At 40.3% G+C, this 16,640-nt stretch overlaps 1 protein-coding gene across 1 annotated transcript; it reads right to left on the reverse strand.

Moving 5' to 3' along the window:
• Window positions 1-7,116: 7,116 nt before the first annotated feature.
• LOC141909970 (uncharacterized) lies at window positions 7,117-12,311 on the reverse strand. Its single transcript, XM_074800655.1, has 4 exons — window positions 10,824-12,311; window positions 9,667-9,865; window positions 8,835-8,958; window positions 7,117-8,594 (listed from the first exon to the last, which is right to left on the reverse strand). Exons 1-4 carry the CDS (start codon window positions 11,996-11,998, stop codon window positions 8,377-8,379), a joined length of 1,716 nt encoding a protein of 571 aa, XP_074656756.1. The 5' UTR covers window positions 11,999-12,311; the 3' UTR covers window positions 7,117-8,376.
• Between the last annotated feature and the right edge of the window lie 4,329 nt (window positions 12,312-16,640).

A 16,640-nucleotide genomic window follows, 5' to 3' on the forward strand; every position in this document is an offset into this window, starting at 1 on the left:
CAAATGCATTATCATTTAGTTATTATTATTAGTATTAATATTATTGCCAGGTTTATGTTTCTAAACTGATTAATGTCATGAAGATGCTATTATGAATTTAAGAGGCCAAGTTTGATTTTCAGCTATTCTCTTTATGAAATTGATAACAGATAAAATGGTATTTTTCATCGGAATTTAAATCAATTTGCGATCTAGCCTAAACTTTGCCCGCGAGTGCTACGAATGTAATGATCTTTACATTTTTAGTCTATCTCCACGAGTTCAGGAGATATTGAAGTTTGTTTCTATGAAATATTGCCTTCTTAAGATCATTATTGTATTGAAACGTGAAGTCGACACTTTTCGCCGAAATTTTCAAACTTCAGATCGCGATATCTCGAAAACTACCGAAGATATTTCAAAAATGTGAAAAGCATATCGTTATTCGAGCCCACCCTGTTCTGACTAGTTTTATTTCGGTAAGATTGGAGCTATCTGAATTTTTTACAGAGGCTAGAACCACAGGGGCTCGTTACGATAGCTGGGGGTCCAAAATCAAAGATTTGACCCAGTATCCTAGGTACCACCTATAAAAAAAGAAAAGGGAGCTAACATTTTGACATACAAGAATTGACCTTCTCATTTCAACCCCTCATAACTTCGTAACCGATCGACCGATTTACACGAAATTAGATTCGTTTCATTCCCAAGAGGTGCCTTTTTCGTTTGAGACCTTCCCCGATGAAATCGGACCGGAGACGCCCGAGAAATCACGACTCAAATCCGAAAAAACGGGTCAAAATATCCAAAGCCGGAATTACTAGGACGGCTTGAAGTGCTCAATTTCCGACGAAAAACGATGATTTGACGCGGTTCCCGGACGTTAATCTTCACATATCATACATCGCTGGAAAGCTTATGAACTGACCTTATTGAAAGACGCGTTTATTTGATAATCCGTTCCGATACCCGCGACTGGCGAGCTGATAATCCAGATTGATGCGATAAATACGATTTCCAAGTGTATTCCGGCCGCCATTAACTGCGTGACGTCATGAGAAATCCCAGCATGCAACGCTAGATAATTGACATATTCAGTCGACCAATCACGTATCGCGAATTTATCAGTCCTCAGAGCCCGTGACGTCACACCCTCAATGGCGGTTCAGTGACGCTTAAAGTGCGTATTTATCGGTTCGGTGCGTATTATCACCTCGCTTGTCGCCGGTTTCGGAACGGATTATCAAATAAACGCATTTTTCAATAAGGTCAGTTCATAAGCTTTCCAGCGATGTATGATATGTGAAGATTAACGTCCGGGAACCGCGTCAACTCATCGTTTTTCGTCGGGAATCGACTACTCCGAGACGTCCTAGTAATTCCGGCTTTGGCTATTTTGACTCGTTTTTTCGGATTTGAGTCGTGATTTCTCGGGTGTCTCTTATCCGATTTTGTCGCGGAAGATCTCAAACGAAAAAGTAACCTCTTAGGAATGAAACGAAACCAATTTCGAGCGAATCGGTCGATGGGTTACGAAGTTATGAGCGATTGAAATGAGAAGGTCAATTCTTGTATGTCAAAATGTTAGCTCCCTTTTCTTTTTTTATAGGTGGTACCTAGGATACTGGGTCAAATCTTTGATTTTGGACCCCCAGCTATCGTAACGAGCCCCTGTGGCTAGAACAGAGACCAGCAATTAGTCTAGAAAATCAAAATCTATCGTTTATTTTATCATCACTAAACGATGACGCAATATTACTAGTGACACCTAGCGGATTCAACAGAAGTCAGCGGCTCTGACAGTTCTATGAATAGTCTATATGTACACGTGGCGATTTGAACACAGACTACACTGGACATTAAAATAGTGGATAAAAAGCGTCTTTCTTGCAAAATTGACGGGGAAAATGCTGATGTTTTTACATGTCGCTGTTGCATCGACTTGTTCCTTGTCTCATGCCGAAGCGAGCGGTCTTTAGTCGGCAGTTTTTATCTGAAAATCATGATTTTATGCGCAGCGACACAGAAACAAAACAAATCGGCGCCATCCATTTCCGACTGGTTGCCTGATGACCCATCCAATGAAGTTCTAGACTGGTTACCGGTCTCTATAGAATTAGACTGGTCGCCGGTCCTAACTTTCGAGCCGCGAGTGGTACTGGTTTCGATCATATCTTTTCCCGTAGATCAGTAAACGCAACTTCAATCCTTCAAATGTATTTAAATTAACTCTAATATCAGGATCTCGTGTGTTAATTAATTCACTTTATTTAATTTCGCTCTGATCTAGGTAGAATTCATGTTAAATGTTGTGAACTATGGAAGACCTCAGACGACATACAAGATATGAGATATAACATACGAGATATGAGATGCAACATACGAGATACGACATATGACATACGAGATACGACTTATTTACAGTATGGGTGTCCGTCCGCTAGCGCCACCGCAGTGTATGTTTTTTCAATATTTACTGCATATAAATCGTTTAACATGGTGACGCGTACAGTCATCGTCAATTATATGAAAACCAACATAGTCAACATTTTATTCAAACCAGAAATAGATTTCTTTTGGATAATGGACACCTGGACCGGACACAACGATATTAGGCCATACTGTGAACACCCTGGACTAGGCGCGCCGCCGGCCGTTCCTCTCCCGCGGGCGACGAAAAGTTTTTCAAATCACAAAACTAAAAAGATATCAAACTGTTCAAGTTCATAATATTATGCTATTTCTTGTCTTCCTTTGGTCTTAAAACGGCCTGGTGTTCAGGAGCCGGGGTTCCGGTTACTCAATGCCTGCAGAAAAAATAACTACTGTTCACCGCCCGCCGTAACCGCCTGCTTTTCTGCATCAGAAATCAAAATTCTAAAAAAAACTCCGCAGCCGGAAATCCCGGCCCCCTTGTACCCCTCATCCGCTGTTTGACACCCCTGCCTGAGTTCTTGAATCCCAAACAACCTGGGAACCCGTACATCGCCCTGGTATCCAGATTAAGAACTCCCGTGCTCTCTCTCAAGGTTTGAAATCCCCAGCTAAATTCCATCCCTATCGAGCTACTGGGGCAGACTGGTGAGTCCACTAGACCAGCCATTGAGAGTCGAGACTGGCCAGTTTTCGCTAACCGCCAGGGCAGTATGCGGTACTGTCTTTCTGAAGCCATAGTCTGGGGTCCTCCCCTGAAAATTTGTTCAATTTAGGTACTTGTGTATTCTGAGTGCTTTTTGGCTATCTTTCTTTTCTGACATCTTTCATGAAAAGGGCCAATGGCTGAATCTGAATAACTTTCATAATCGGAGAATCCAATTTAAGATCATTCTTATCAATTGTCATGGTCAGTTTTAAAACTGTTTATTGACAAAAGTACAGGACCCACATGAATAAGTCTTCAGCAAAACACAACAGCTCTTACATTTGTAAAGATAAGAGATCCATGGAAATATCAAGTAACATTTCTTTAGACCGGGGAATTAGCGGAACACCGGAACGTTGCTCGTATGGTGCGTTTGCACCCGTCGCAAAAAACGTCGTGATAAATGAAATCAGCTGGACTAGGGCCAGGAGCTGAGAGTGATACAATGGAACTCCATTCTGATATTTAATGAATAATTCATTCAATAGATCTATGTTATCTTTAGTATTTTTAATTCATGTCCATGTTTCAATTCATTCGTTGAAATCATAGTACACTAAACACAGATTCCGCGTGTGTCGGACTTTTTTTTAACTCTTTGGTCATCGGCATTCGTAATATACATACATCTTTCATTTTTCATCGAAAACCCTCGATCGAACGCGAAGTTTAAACCCTTGACTAGGCGCAATTCTTAGTGACCACCAATTTGAAGGGGCCATGGCTAACTCTTTTTGAGGGATTTTTGTACACTCAAAAATGGAATTTGAGGCGTTTTTGGTGGATTTAGGGGCTGTAGCCCCGTATTTGGAGCCAACTCGAATCACCGGACCATCGGTGTCTCACACTACTAAGAGTGGCCGCCCACTGATGTCACAGCGAGAAGCCGGTCCCCGGGAGTGGTTGATCGAATATTTTTAAATATTTTTCGTTTCAAATGAAACGTTTTTCGCATATTGATATTCATAGTTAATGTATACGCCACTGCCTGCGCACGTGTCGTAGTATACGCCGCAACGCCGAGTAGATGTTGAAAAATATACACTGCGGTGGCGCTAGCGGACGGACACCCGTACTGTAAATAAGTCGTATCTCGTATGTCATATGTCGTATCTCGTATGTTGCATCTCATATCTCGTATGTTATATCTCATATCTCGTATGTCGTCTGAGGTCTTCCATAGTGAACAGTGATTCACCACTATGAAACTCGTTCTCACATCCGCCTCATATCTTGACTGTCTGGTGCTGCCCGTGCAAATAACGACAGCGGGGAAAACGCGAACTAACGTAATACTCAGATAATAAGATAAAATCCCACTATTACAGATTAAAAGAATTTAAAAACCAGAATTTATTTATTCAATCAAAAATATATAAAAGACACGACGTTTCGATCTCACCCTAGAGATCATCGTCAGGTGACGGTCGTCAATTCTGGTTTTTAAATTCTTTTTAATCTGTAAATAGTGGGATTTCATCTTATTATCCGTTCACCACGTTTGAGTGTGGTTATCGTTCTATAACGTAATACTCGCTTGCCACAAACTTTGAACCTGTCAGCCAGATTAAGCGCCTATACGACAAACGAACTCGTGGTGTTACAGTACATACAGTACCGCCGCAAGTTTGAGGGGACCCGATACATGCAGCAAGTGCAAGAAATTAGTGGAGGGTCTTTTTCGTCTAAACCTCTCACAAACAACAGCATCACCCTAACTCGTGACTAAGATATTTACACTATATACAAGTCTAAACGAGGTCTGTATAGGACATCAACTATGACGCAACGACTATTCGCAGGCAAAACCAAATGGGTAAAGTGACTTGAGCACTTACCGACAAGTATCTTATAGATTTAAGGACGCCCCAAGTTAGGCTATCTCATTGTCTAATACCACTTGGTGTCCCCTGACATGTTGAAAGTTGAAGGTGATGTTTTGCGACAGCTTATGCAGAAGTTTTTCATGAGTGGATCCACTAAGTAAGACCGAGTATGACGTATTTCGCCGTAACCCGAGTTTGAGCAACTGGCCCCTGTTGCCTGTAGAGGGCGATGATAACAGCGGTAAGTTCCCCCCTGTTATTTGTAGGAGAAAAAACGGGTCCGTTTGAGTTGAGAGTTTTGCGGCCCCAATCAATACCAAAACCGGCTTTGATTCCCCGTTTCTAATACATAAGCCGTCGGTGTAAATTTCAGAAATGTCTTCAGGAAATGTATCGAGGATATCGAATGAAGTTTGGTTGACCGGAAATTTGTTCGGGTCGGATTCGCTTGTTTACCGAAGCAGATCCGCTTGATGAAAACGTTGAGGTTTTTCTGTTCACAGGCTTCTGTAAATCGATATTTTTTGTATGGGCATTGTCAAACAAATCGGAGCACGTTTTCGGGTAATAGACCTTTAGACTGTTAAAACCAGTTTTTTTGAAAGCATTTATTTAGCGACTAGTGACTCAAATTGTTCGTGAACGAGCTATCGATTTGTGCCAGTTTGCCACGTCGAACGTTATTATCAATTATCAAATTATCAAAGGTCACCGATAATGTGCTTTCAACAGCGTGATTTGCAGTGTCTATCCTCTAGATATTACCCGTTTGATATCCGACATTTGCAGTGAACTTTACACTTATAAATAAAAACGTTAATATTTCTTAAAATGGTACGTTTTATAACACGATATTTAAAAGATTCAACCGTGGGGCCTTCGTTGTATGTTTGCCGGAAGAGCATTTACAAGCGTGGGACACAGATATTAAAAGCACAGTCGCCAAAAGAACGGTTTGAGACAGGAGGTAATTAATTAGACGGGTGCTATCCTGACTAGAACGAAGAGCCCGTAATTAAGGCTTATAAACTGCACGCCATAACATAAGATAAACAAAAGTAAAACCATGCAAACACTTATAAGAAGAATTTTGAAATGAACACGGGCGGAAATTAGAAGCCAATGAAGCGTAACCAAAGCTGCAGTAACATGGACACATTTTTTAGTTTTTATGATGAGGCGAGCTGCGTTGTTTCGGACTAACTGCAGACGATGAATTCGGGTTGTATTTGCACCAATGAGAAGAGAATCTGCCTAGTCCTAAAAACAAATATTAGATGATGCATTTTACCATTAGAGTACAAATGAAACTTGACAGTTCTACGAAAGGAATTAAAACGTGATCTGTTAGAGAAAGGTTTTCATTTCTAATTTTGTATCATGGAAAAATTGCGCTCAGCAAATAGTAAGACGAAGATTAATATCAGTTCTCAGTGTTATAGATTGTATTCCGGTCATCAGTCCTCAGTGTTATAGATTGTATTCCGGTCACCAGTCCTCAGTGTTATAGATTGTATTCCGGTCACCAGTCCTCAGTGTTATAGATTGTATTCCGGTCACCAGTCCTCAGTGTTATAGATTGTATTCTGGTCACCAGTCCTCAGTGTTATAGATTGTATTCCAGCCACCAGTTCTCAGAGTTATAGATTGTATTCCAGCCACCAGTTCTCAGAGTTAATTGTATTAAGGCCGCCAGTCCACAGGGTTATAGATTGTATTCCAGCCACCAGTCCTCAGTTTTATAGATTGTATTCCGGTCACCAGTCCTCAGTGTTATAGATTGTATTCCGGTCACCAGTCCTCAGTGTTATAGATTGTATTCCAGCCACCAGTTCTCAGAGTTAATTGTATTAAGGCCGCCAGTCCACAGGGTTATAGATTGTATTTGGGCCACCAGTCCACAGGGTTATAGATTGTATTTGGGCCACCAGTCCACAGTGTTATAGATTGTATTCCAGCCACCAGTCCACAGGGTTATAGATTGTATTTGGGCCACCAGTCCACAGTGTTATAGATTGTATTCCAGCCACCAGTCCTCAGTGTTAATTGTATTAGGGCCGCCAGTCCACAGGGTTTGAACTATACTTCCATTGAATGAGTGAACAAACAAATATAGTTTTAAATATGACAGTTTAATCAATATATATATATATATATATATGATCATATATTACTCAAAAATGTGTTTTGCTTTTATTCTATGTATATCTTTTAATCTGTTTTATCGATACGAATAAAGATATTAAAATCGAGATTATCATAATATCGAAAATAGAAACATGTCTTTAAACTCTTAATAGGTTATAAACACTACGGATGTACATACAATTTCATCATAGCTTTAAGCCACGCAAAGAAATACCATTGTTTCTCATCAGTCCTTTTTGGAAAAGTGACGAGGGCGGCAGCACTAGTCGATAGTAGCTTCGTCAGATAAATGGGTTCAAATCCTCCCCAGCTCTCTTTCCTGGGCGCGTCTTGCTGCTCGTGGGCGGCGTCTAAATTCTACACATTTCACAATGTTAATAAGATAAAAATCCACTATCTGATCGGAATAAATCGTGAGTATAGCACCGTAAATCATGGAAGCACTATTTTGATATTCTATGTACAGATATAACTCTTCAGTATAATAGGCCTACTTATATTAATAACTAGAAATAAAAATATAATATATGCTTAGGCAAAACAATACCTCGTTTCTCCTAATCGGCCGGGTCGCTTTTGAAAACTGCAATATTTTTTATCAGATCATTTCAATATTGTCGAGTCTGTTTTTATTGTTAACTTGATCATGATTACAATTTAAATGAAATGTACAGGGTACATAGGTGGAAGGGCCGGGTCACTTTTTTAAGCTCAGCCGAAAATGAGAAACAAGGTATCCATTTTTGTTAGCCTAAATATCACTCACTTTTTCATTTCATATCATGTCGAATATAATGTAGTCTGATTGCTTGGTTCCTACAGTTAGGCCTAAATCAGTTGAAAATTCCCAAGATTTTCACGGGTGATTTTTCAATTTTTCCAAAAAAGAAGTGAAAGTACCAAGCACATGATTCTTTTGTCCAAGAGGTACAACAGAATCTCAGCACACAGTTTGTATCATTCATACTAAGTATAATGAGCTGGCGAAAGATGGTGTGTGTCAAAGGCCGAGGCCGTATTTTGGAGTTTTCAATGACTTTCAGGTATTTTGCTCAAATTCAAGGACCTTGAAAAACGTTTTTGGTTAAGAAATTTTCACGGAATCAAGGTTTCATTCTTCATTTTCCTTAACGTTGGGAGTAGATAGGGCAAGCCCAAAACTGTATTCCTCTTCGACAAATTCAGTTAGTATCTCAGGTAGTTCGTCATAACCCCAATTAATCCCCAAACACTACCAGGCCTGTTAATGCAATTCAATCCTGAATTTAAGTAGCATCTCGATTAAGATTTACGAGCAAAATACAAATCTTTCCTCAATGTGGTAACAACACACGGCATTTGTTTTTCTCTTCGCGCCGTTCCGAATTCATCCGCAACTTTACGCTGGACTCGTGTCAACATTCTTAGGAGGTCCAACGAACGATGATGTTCCTTCAAAACTTTACACAGGGTTTGTATAAACCATGATCCTTCCCCTGCATTCCTCCAGGAAACGTAACCTATGGAAAATAGCGAAACAATTGTGGTTCAAAAATGAAATAGGGGGTGAGGTTATAGGCCTACATAAATCTATTTAGAAATTTCCTTATTGGAAATGATGTTATTGGTATTTTTTAAGGCTTTGACAATGCGGTAAAAAATAGACCCGGATACCAAAGATTTTTGATATTAATACAAAATTTTCTAACCCGCGGTTTCAATAGGTTTTTACCGATCTGAAGCAGATACATAACTCTTACCTGGAACGGTTGCGTAGGCGATCAGGACATCAGCTTCATTCGGAATTCTCAAACCTTCATTACCATCAATTTGCTCAGAATCAGTGAATAATACACCTTGCTCTCGAAGCAGTCCCCGACAAGCCTGTCAATCAGAATATTACCAAAAATCAAAGTATGGTGCTCTTGAATAGTTTAGGTTTGGGTATCGCAAGGGGACAGTGGAGAGTAAGATATGATCCCCCGAACCCGAGAGACACGATTAGTTCATATTTATTCACTTCTCCACAACTTACACAAAACAACCTTTGATAGCATTTCATGAATATCAAAAATACACTAAAGAAGAGATACACGATGCAAATATACTACTGTGCATCCCTACGTCGATTACAATGGTAATGTTTATTCTATGAACCGCGTTCCATATTTTTCCATACATAAACTATTTGTCCAGGGACACCACGCTAAAGCAAAAGTCCATAAGAATGTGTAAAAAATGCTCGTTTGACAAAAAGGGCTGACATCGGCCATCTTGATTCTGACCTGGCCAGTTTTTGGGCTGAAGATGTGTCCTGGGTAGATACATGTATAAACCAAATATCAAGACATTACCTTGAATCGTCTTCAAAACTTCCCAAAATAACTGGATTCTATTAACGGAAGAAAAATGATTGCAATGGCAAACTGAGATTTAAGTCTCAAGTGGGCTTAAAATTTTCGAAATTGTCAATTTCTCAAAATTCAAAAAGTTTTCGCGGACTCTTGGGAAATTAGCTGAAATTCATTTTTGGAGTTATCGAGGACACAAGGAATCGTAGCGAGCCATCGTAACTTCCTGAATACTGTTTACCTGAATAAAGAATAGTTTTGGTTTTCCAGCTAAAGCTTCACACGCATCACCTTTGAATGGTTTGACTAGTTCTTCAACATGAACAGTGTTACCATCAGTTCCAATAACTTTGTCACCCTTTTGCACAGTGTTTAAATCGGTTAATTCCAATTTCGCATTAGAATCATATCCACAAATGGGTACAATATATCCTTTGAAACTAGCGATTCATGGATACTACGAGCCACTTTATCCACCCTGTCCATTATTACTCTTCCAAGTAATACTAGTAAGGGTGGAAGCAGATGGCTTGAGGAGTAATAGTCAGGGTGGATACAGGTGGCTTGAGGAGTAATAGTCAGGGTGGATACAGGTGGATTGAGGAGTAATAGTCAGGGTGGATACAGGTGGATTGAGGAGTAATAGTCAGGGTGGAAGCAGATGGCTGGAGGAGTAATAGTCAGGGTGGATACGGGTGGATTGAGGAGTAATAGTCAGGGTGGATACTGGTGGATTGAGGAGTAATAGTCAGGGTGGATACTGGTGGATTGAGGAGTTATAGTCAGGGTGGATACAGGTGGATTGATGAGTAATAGTTAGGGTGGATACAGGTGGATTGAGGAGTAATAGTCAGGGTGGATACAAGTGGATTGAGGAGTAATCGTCAGGGTGGATACAGGTGGATTGAGGAGTAATAGTCAGGGTGGATACAGGTGGATTGAGGAGTAATAGTCAGGGTGGATACAAGTGGATTGAGGAGTAATAGTCAGGGTGGATACAGGTGGATTGAGGAGTAATAGTCAGGATGGATACAAGTGGATTGAGGAGTAATAGTCAGGGTGGATACAGGTGGATTGAGGAGTAATAGTCAGGGTGGATACAAGTGGATTGAGGAGTAATAGTCAGGGTGGATACAAGTGGATTGAGGAGTAATTGTCAGGGTGGATACAGGTGGATTGAGGAGTAATAGTCAGGGTGGATACAGGTGGATTGAGGAGTAATAGTCAGGGTGGATACAGGTGGACTAATACACCGCAGTGCTGTGTATTAGCCAAACCCCAATTCATGTAGACAAACTGATGGGTCCAATTGGAAACCTCTCGTTCATTCTAGGAACCATTTTCGACCGGGGTCCGACCCTACGCGCTGACCTACTAGGTACTGATCTAGCCTAATTGTGGACTCGCTGAAAGTTGAAATAGTCGAACTCTTTCTTATACTTGCCGTCACGCATTTTCGATTTCATTTCCTCCGCAGTCAAATTCTCATGGACGACAACTTCGAAGCCTAAATCACTAAACACCTCGCTTAAAGACTCCACATCAAACTCGGTGCCAATCCGATTTTTGCTGGTGTCAAATTCCTTATTTGATATAATAAGAGCGAGGCCTCGTTGTACATGATTCATATAGTATTGATCTATTCCACCCGATTCACACACATTCCCTCTGACATCTGGAGCTGGTTCCACAGTGTCTATATTGTAGAATCTCAATGAGTACTGATTATCACTGGGATCATCACTGTAATCCCAGTGATTGATAACTACAGCGTTACTGTTAAACACGTGATGTATGTCACCTGTCCTACTGTCTGTAGAGTTCAGTATTATACGCGGGTGATCTATAAACCCCACATCATTATATCTGATACTAATAACAGCACCTCTTTTACCAGTATCAGAGTTCAACGATAGCAATACTTGATTATCATTAATGACACACGGGGATCCCATACATGGATTAAATGTTAAGTCGCAATCTTTCATCCAGATCAAACCAATCCGTTCTGCTTCTGGTGTTAGATACAATAATCTGTGTGTATGCATACAGTAGAGAAACATCCGTCCCTTTGAATCGACATCTAAACAGTTGATATATTTGTAATCTCCATCCGGGAGCTGATATTTCTTCACTCGGTTTCTATCAATCAATTTGTTTACAGGGTTTTCTATTAAACGTAAAACATGAACGTCACTAAATAACTGTATATAGATATTGTGATCACGGATCACTAAGGATACACAGCCTCCAGGCAGGAGATTGATATTTTCTTCGAGGAGTTTTCTCTGATTTTTATATTTTCTCAGGATGTATTCACTGTTTTTCCACGCGAGTACATTCAGAAACCCGTTACCATCAGCAGCGAGTCCATGTATCCAACCATCAATCTCTATGTATCTCTGTTTATTATCACCATTCACACTATATATATAATCAATGGAGTTATACTGCGCACATATAACACGTGACTGTTCACCCACGTGTTCACCGGGTATTGACGTCATCAGTTCGGGTCTGAAGTCTGTATCTACCTGTTTATTCAGCGTCAATGAATCGATTTTCGCTTCCATGTTACGAGTTTAACCCCAACACAAGTTTAAAACAAACCAACAAATAACTGATGACTGATTGATGTGATCTCCTCTCCTCACCGACGACCGAGGTGAAATCTCCTCCGTTATAAAATGATCTTCTTCGGATTCACGATTAAACTGCTAACAAATAGTTCACTCAGTTGTATTCACTGCGATTAACTGATTCCTAAAATTGGCGATAAAATACCGTCAGTGTCACCGCTGCACAAGGGCGAGTACTGGATCGTAGAGCGGCTGCCGTTGAATGTGTTTGATCGGGTTTGACGAGCCGGTTTTAATTCGACACAGACTCAAGATGGCGTTTCACAAGAGAGGGCGCCACCAAACGACAGCTTCACAAACGTTCCACATCAGGAGCGCTCCGTCCAGGTTCGAGGTGGTACCGCTAGTAGGATGGCTTAGCGTTTGTTTTTGAATTGTTACCGGGTGGACGAATTCACGAAAATTGGCCCAGATGTTGATACAAACCTAACTATCAATTTTAGAAGCCGGGAGCCGGCGGGCTCTCCATCGGGATCCAATTTTTACGTTTCCTTGGCAATAGTTAGTTACCTAATCGTTGGTGGTAAGCTTTTTATAATCGGATGGGCTTATACCAACCAATATCCGATCGTGAAACTAAACCACAGACAGGTTACTGACTACCATGGCAACTGAATGGAAATCCTATTATATTTCAGATGTATATAAGGAATAGGAACACGATAGGTAAAACACAATATCCGTGTTGACGCGATGAGGAGAGAATCCCACAATGATAATAAAAAGTCCGAAAATGAAACTTCGAGATAGTAGTTTATTCAACGTTTCGACTATATCCTAATAGTCATCTTCAGGAATAATGAGATACTACAGAAATTATGAGTAAACCTTAACAATGGTTTTTCACCCCATAATAAACTTATATCAAAATTCCTCTGTAAACTGGTTAAACTCAACACTTGATTTCCCCTTTGATTATTTGTTATTTGTTCTCTCATCAATTTCGTCTCTGACTTAACTTGTATTCACCTTTGTTTTAAGTGCCCCCTAGTTTGTCTTTCTTTTTACTACTGACTTTAAGTTTCATTTATATTTATACTCACTATTGTTGTTTATAATCACCCCTTAGTTTGCTTCCCTTTAATCTATTTTAGCGTGTAACTGTTTCTACGTTAATTTTCCTTTAGTTTGTATCATCTCTGATTACTTGAATTAGTCTCTTTGTCCCTGGATTGTATATATATCTCATAATTTCTGTAGTATCTCATTATTCCTGAAGATGACTATTAGGATATAGTCGAAACGTTGAATAAACTACTATCTCGAAGTTTCATTTTCGGACTTTTTATTATCATTGTGGGATTCTCTCCTCAAGGAATAGGAAATTATAGAAAATTATTGAAATTTAGTCACATATTTATTCCAAAATAGATTTAGATCATTCCATACCTTCCTTGTACATGTTTTAAAAATGTATCCGTTATTTGAAACGATTAATGGAACTTGTGGTTAAGGATGCATCACAGAAAATGAAACACTTCCATCAATATAGCCTAACATATAGCCTTATGATGGTTATGGTTTTTAAATAACATGTCCCATTCGTTAAATTGTTTAGTCAGTATAACAAATGCGCAGAGAGAATCTGAGTGTCAGTGTTATATCGCTATCGGACACACGCCCATGCTTTTCGCAAATCTCTCAATGTTCAGTGAAATGGCGGTGCGCAGTGGGAGACCCCTTTGGCTCAAACTCAAGCGGTTAGAGATCAGTCGTCAAGAAAGATATTCAAAAAATGTCAACGCAGGCCCTTAAAGCAAATAACATTCTTTAACCTCAGTAAAAATGGGAAATCTAGCTTTAATAACCACTTAGATATTTTAAAATCAATAAAAAACCGTAATTTTTTGACGCGCAGTTAAAATATGCAGTCCTTGGCTTCACATCGTTACTGCTCTTAATTCTTGCGATCAAAAAAATCCAAGAATCACCGGCAAATATCTGCATTTCATTTCCTTTAAAATGGTCTATGAATTAAGTTAATCAAGCAAGGGACTGCAGAGCGATTTGATATTCAATCTAAACTTATATTTTAAAAATGAGCGCAAATTATCGCAACAATGGGGACCTCGAGAGACCGCCACAAAATGGTGCCTAGAAACTGGAAACGTCTTTATTAGGTCAGTAAACTTCTTTATTAGGTCAGTAGGTCAGTCGCGAATTAGGCGACATTGTCCATATCTTCGTCACGCCCAAAGTAACATATACGAGTAGTTTGAATTGGTCAGTAGTAGTCAGTGATGGTCAGAGATGGCCAGTTTATGAATTTGCAATAATGAATCCTTAGTAGTCTAAAAACAAACGATGACTTGAACAATTTCCGATATTCGAAGTCAAACGTTCAGACTCGGGGATCATATCTCAATTTGGTCAGTTTCTGACCGTCCCGGTGTCACCATTGTGGTCTACAGCTGAAATGAAATATTTGTAGATAACCGACGAAGAGGCCCAAAAGCACAAGTCCCTGACTGGAAAAGGTAGTCTCTCGATGAACGAAACCAAATCGGACAGGAAAATTAATTTGGAAAAGCCACTGGTTTTTCTACGAAGCCCACGCGATGGCGTATTGGTATATCGTGTATGAAATCTTTTTAAAACACCATAATACATGAAGTGATAAGCATCATACCGCATCCCCCCCCCCGCAAAGAGGGGTTATATAGTTCAGCAAACCGCAGTTTACATTGGCCTATCTAGACTAACCTCCATCGTTCGGGCAGTCGGGCAAACCGGAAAACTCACCATAGAGTAGTTGATTGGAGCATACCGAATTGAGTGAAGATGTGGACATTCCTGACACAGATTAAAGTGCTTGATTCAATTCAATGAAAACTTTACATCTGAATCGAGTCTCGCACACCGGCGATTATGAATAATTAATTGGGAAGTTAATTGATTGCTGCAGATTTCTAGCGAATATAACCATTACATAATCGTTATTCCCTAATGAACAAAGCCTCGGTAAAAAAAAACTCCGTTATTGTCAGGTCTAATATCTGCAATGAGGTCCTTTAATGGCTGCCTAGTAGGTTTTATATTCACCGCTCTGATCTGCTGTATACGTTACCCATGCCGGGCACTGCCGCAACAGCAGCGGCGGCAGATGTCGCTTAACCGGTCTACGGCGGGCACTGGTGCGAGATTGTCCGTTTCGGCGACCGTTACAAATTTGAAATCACGGTTACGATGTTCGGAAGCGTGCACCTTGCGAGCGGATTGCCGTGCGATGAGCTTCACGCGTCGCGGTGCGAAATCATCCGTTTGTCAACTTTTTCGTAACAAAATTCGTTGATTTTGACGACTGCTTGTTTTGGTTCATCGAGATTTTGGAAGTAACTATACCATCAGGGGCTGAACATTATTTTTTTCATTTCTCATATTTTAGGGGTTATATTCTAGAACATTTAGAATTTCTATTCCTATTTTCATTGATTTAGTCTACACGCACATAGGGGGGCGCTTTAATCGATGGTAAGTGGAAATGGAAAACTTCGAACGTTTCGATAGACTACGATTACTGGACCGACGGCGAACCGAATGACGACCCGAATTCGGGTCCGATCTGTTTATCCCTGTTGAACGGCGAACTGACTTGGATCGACGTGAAATGTAACAACCCTGCTGAAACATGGCCGTTCGTGTGCGAAAAAGTGCACGGTTAAAACGCCGCAATAAACAAAGTTGTTTCCAATTTATCGCGATAACATTCATATTTCTCACGACATCGTAGAATTTATAATTCACGAATTTGAAATCGAATGTAGATATAGTCAAATCGCTCGGCAAATTCGTTTCGCGATTTGTCGCCGCTGTCGTAATTGCCTCAAATTTTGTGAATATTTTTTCTTGCTTCGCAAAACTAAGCGCGGAGTACGCATTGACGATACAAGCCAGTATAAAACTCTACGTACGAAGCTCGTCTTTGGTCGGAAGAGATTTAGAAAAACGAAATTTTTACTGATTTTTTTGTTGTTGAATCGATTCAGAGCCAAACATCTTTTCCGAGGTACTTTTAGAGGTAACATCAATACATTTTTACCTCCCTAAATGCGGATGAAATATCAAGGTTCACTTAAAACTGTCCGATGTTTGTTTGAACCCTGGAATTTTTTGCCGGTCGTTTCTAATACGTAGTAACAGTGATGACCAATAGATGGCGTGTGAGTAAAAGGAATTGCCAGTACAGAAGAATAACATCGCCTCAAACTCGTGCGAACTGGGAACTGGTTTGTTCGGAGTATACACGATCTGGTGATGCTAATGTATAGCTTCATCATAGGCCCGTGCCTAGCATTTCAGTTTTTTTTTAGGGGGAAGGGTGTGGGGGTTGTAGGGGGGGGGGGGTGTTGGAGGATCCTAAATAAGGAATGTTCTATTGGATACAGCCTACGTCACATTAGTATTTGTGAGGGCACTTTTCCAAAATATCTGGGCAGCAACCTTGGTACGGGCTCTGCTACAGGCGACTGGGCCTAACTACTTCCCGACTCGTTGTATTTGGTCTAACCCAGGTTTACACGGCTCATCTACAAACCCTCTCGTCACGTACCGTATACGTGTAGTTTATTCGAAGTAT

Source organism: Tubulanus polymorphus, chromosome 8 (genome assembly GCF_964204645.1).
Source record: "Tubulanus polymorphus chromosome 8, tnTubPoly1.2, whole genome shotgun sequence".
Classification (NCBI taxonomy): domain Eukaryota; kingdom Metazoa; phylum Nemertea; class Palaeonemertea; order Tubulaniformes; family Tubulanidae; genus Tubulanus; species Tubulanus polymorphus.

What these genes read in the sequence shown, in the direction of transcription:
- LOC141909970 (XM_074800655.1), bottom strand. Translation starts at nt 11,998, where the DNA reads ATGGAAGCGAAAATCGATTCATTGACGCTGAATAAACAGGTAGATACA. An exon ending in CAAAACTATTCTTTATTCAG is followed by an intron (nt 8,959 to 9,666) that starts GTAAACAGTATT and finishes TCTGATTGACAG; the next exon opens with GCTTGTCGGGGACTGCTTCG. An exon ending in CGCCTACGCAACCGTTCCAG is followed by an intron (nt 8,595 to 8,834) that starts GTAAGAGTTATG and finishes TATTTTCCATAG; the next exon opens with GTTACGTTTCCTGGAGGAAT.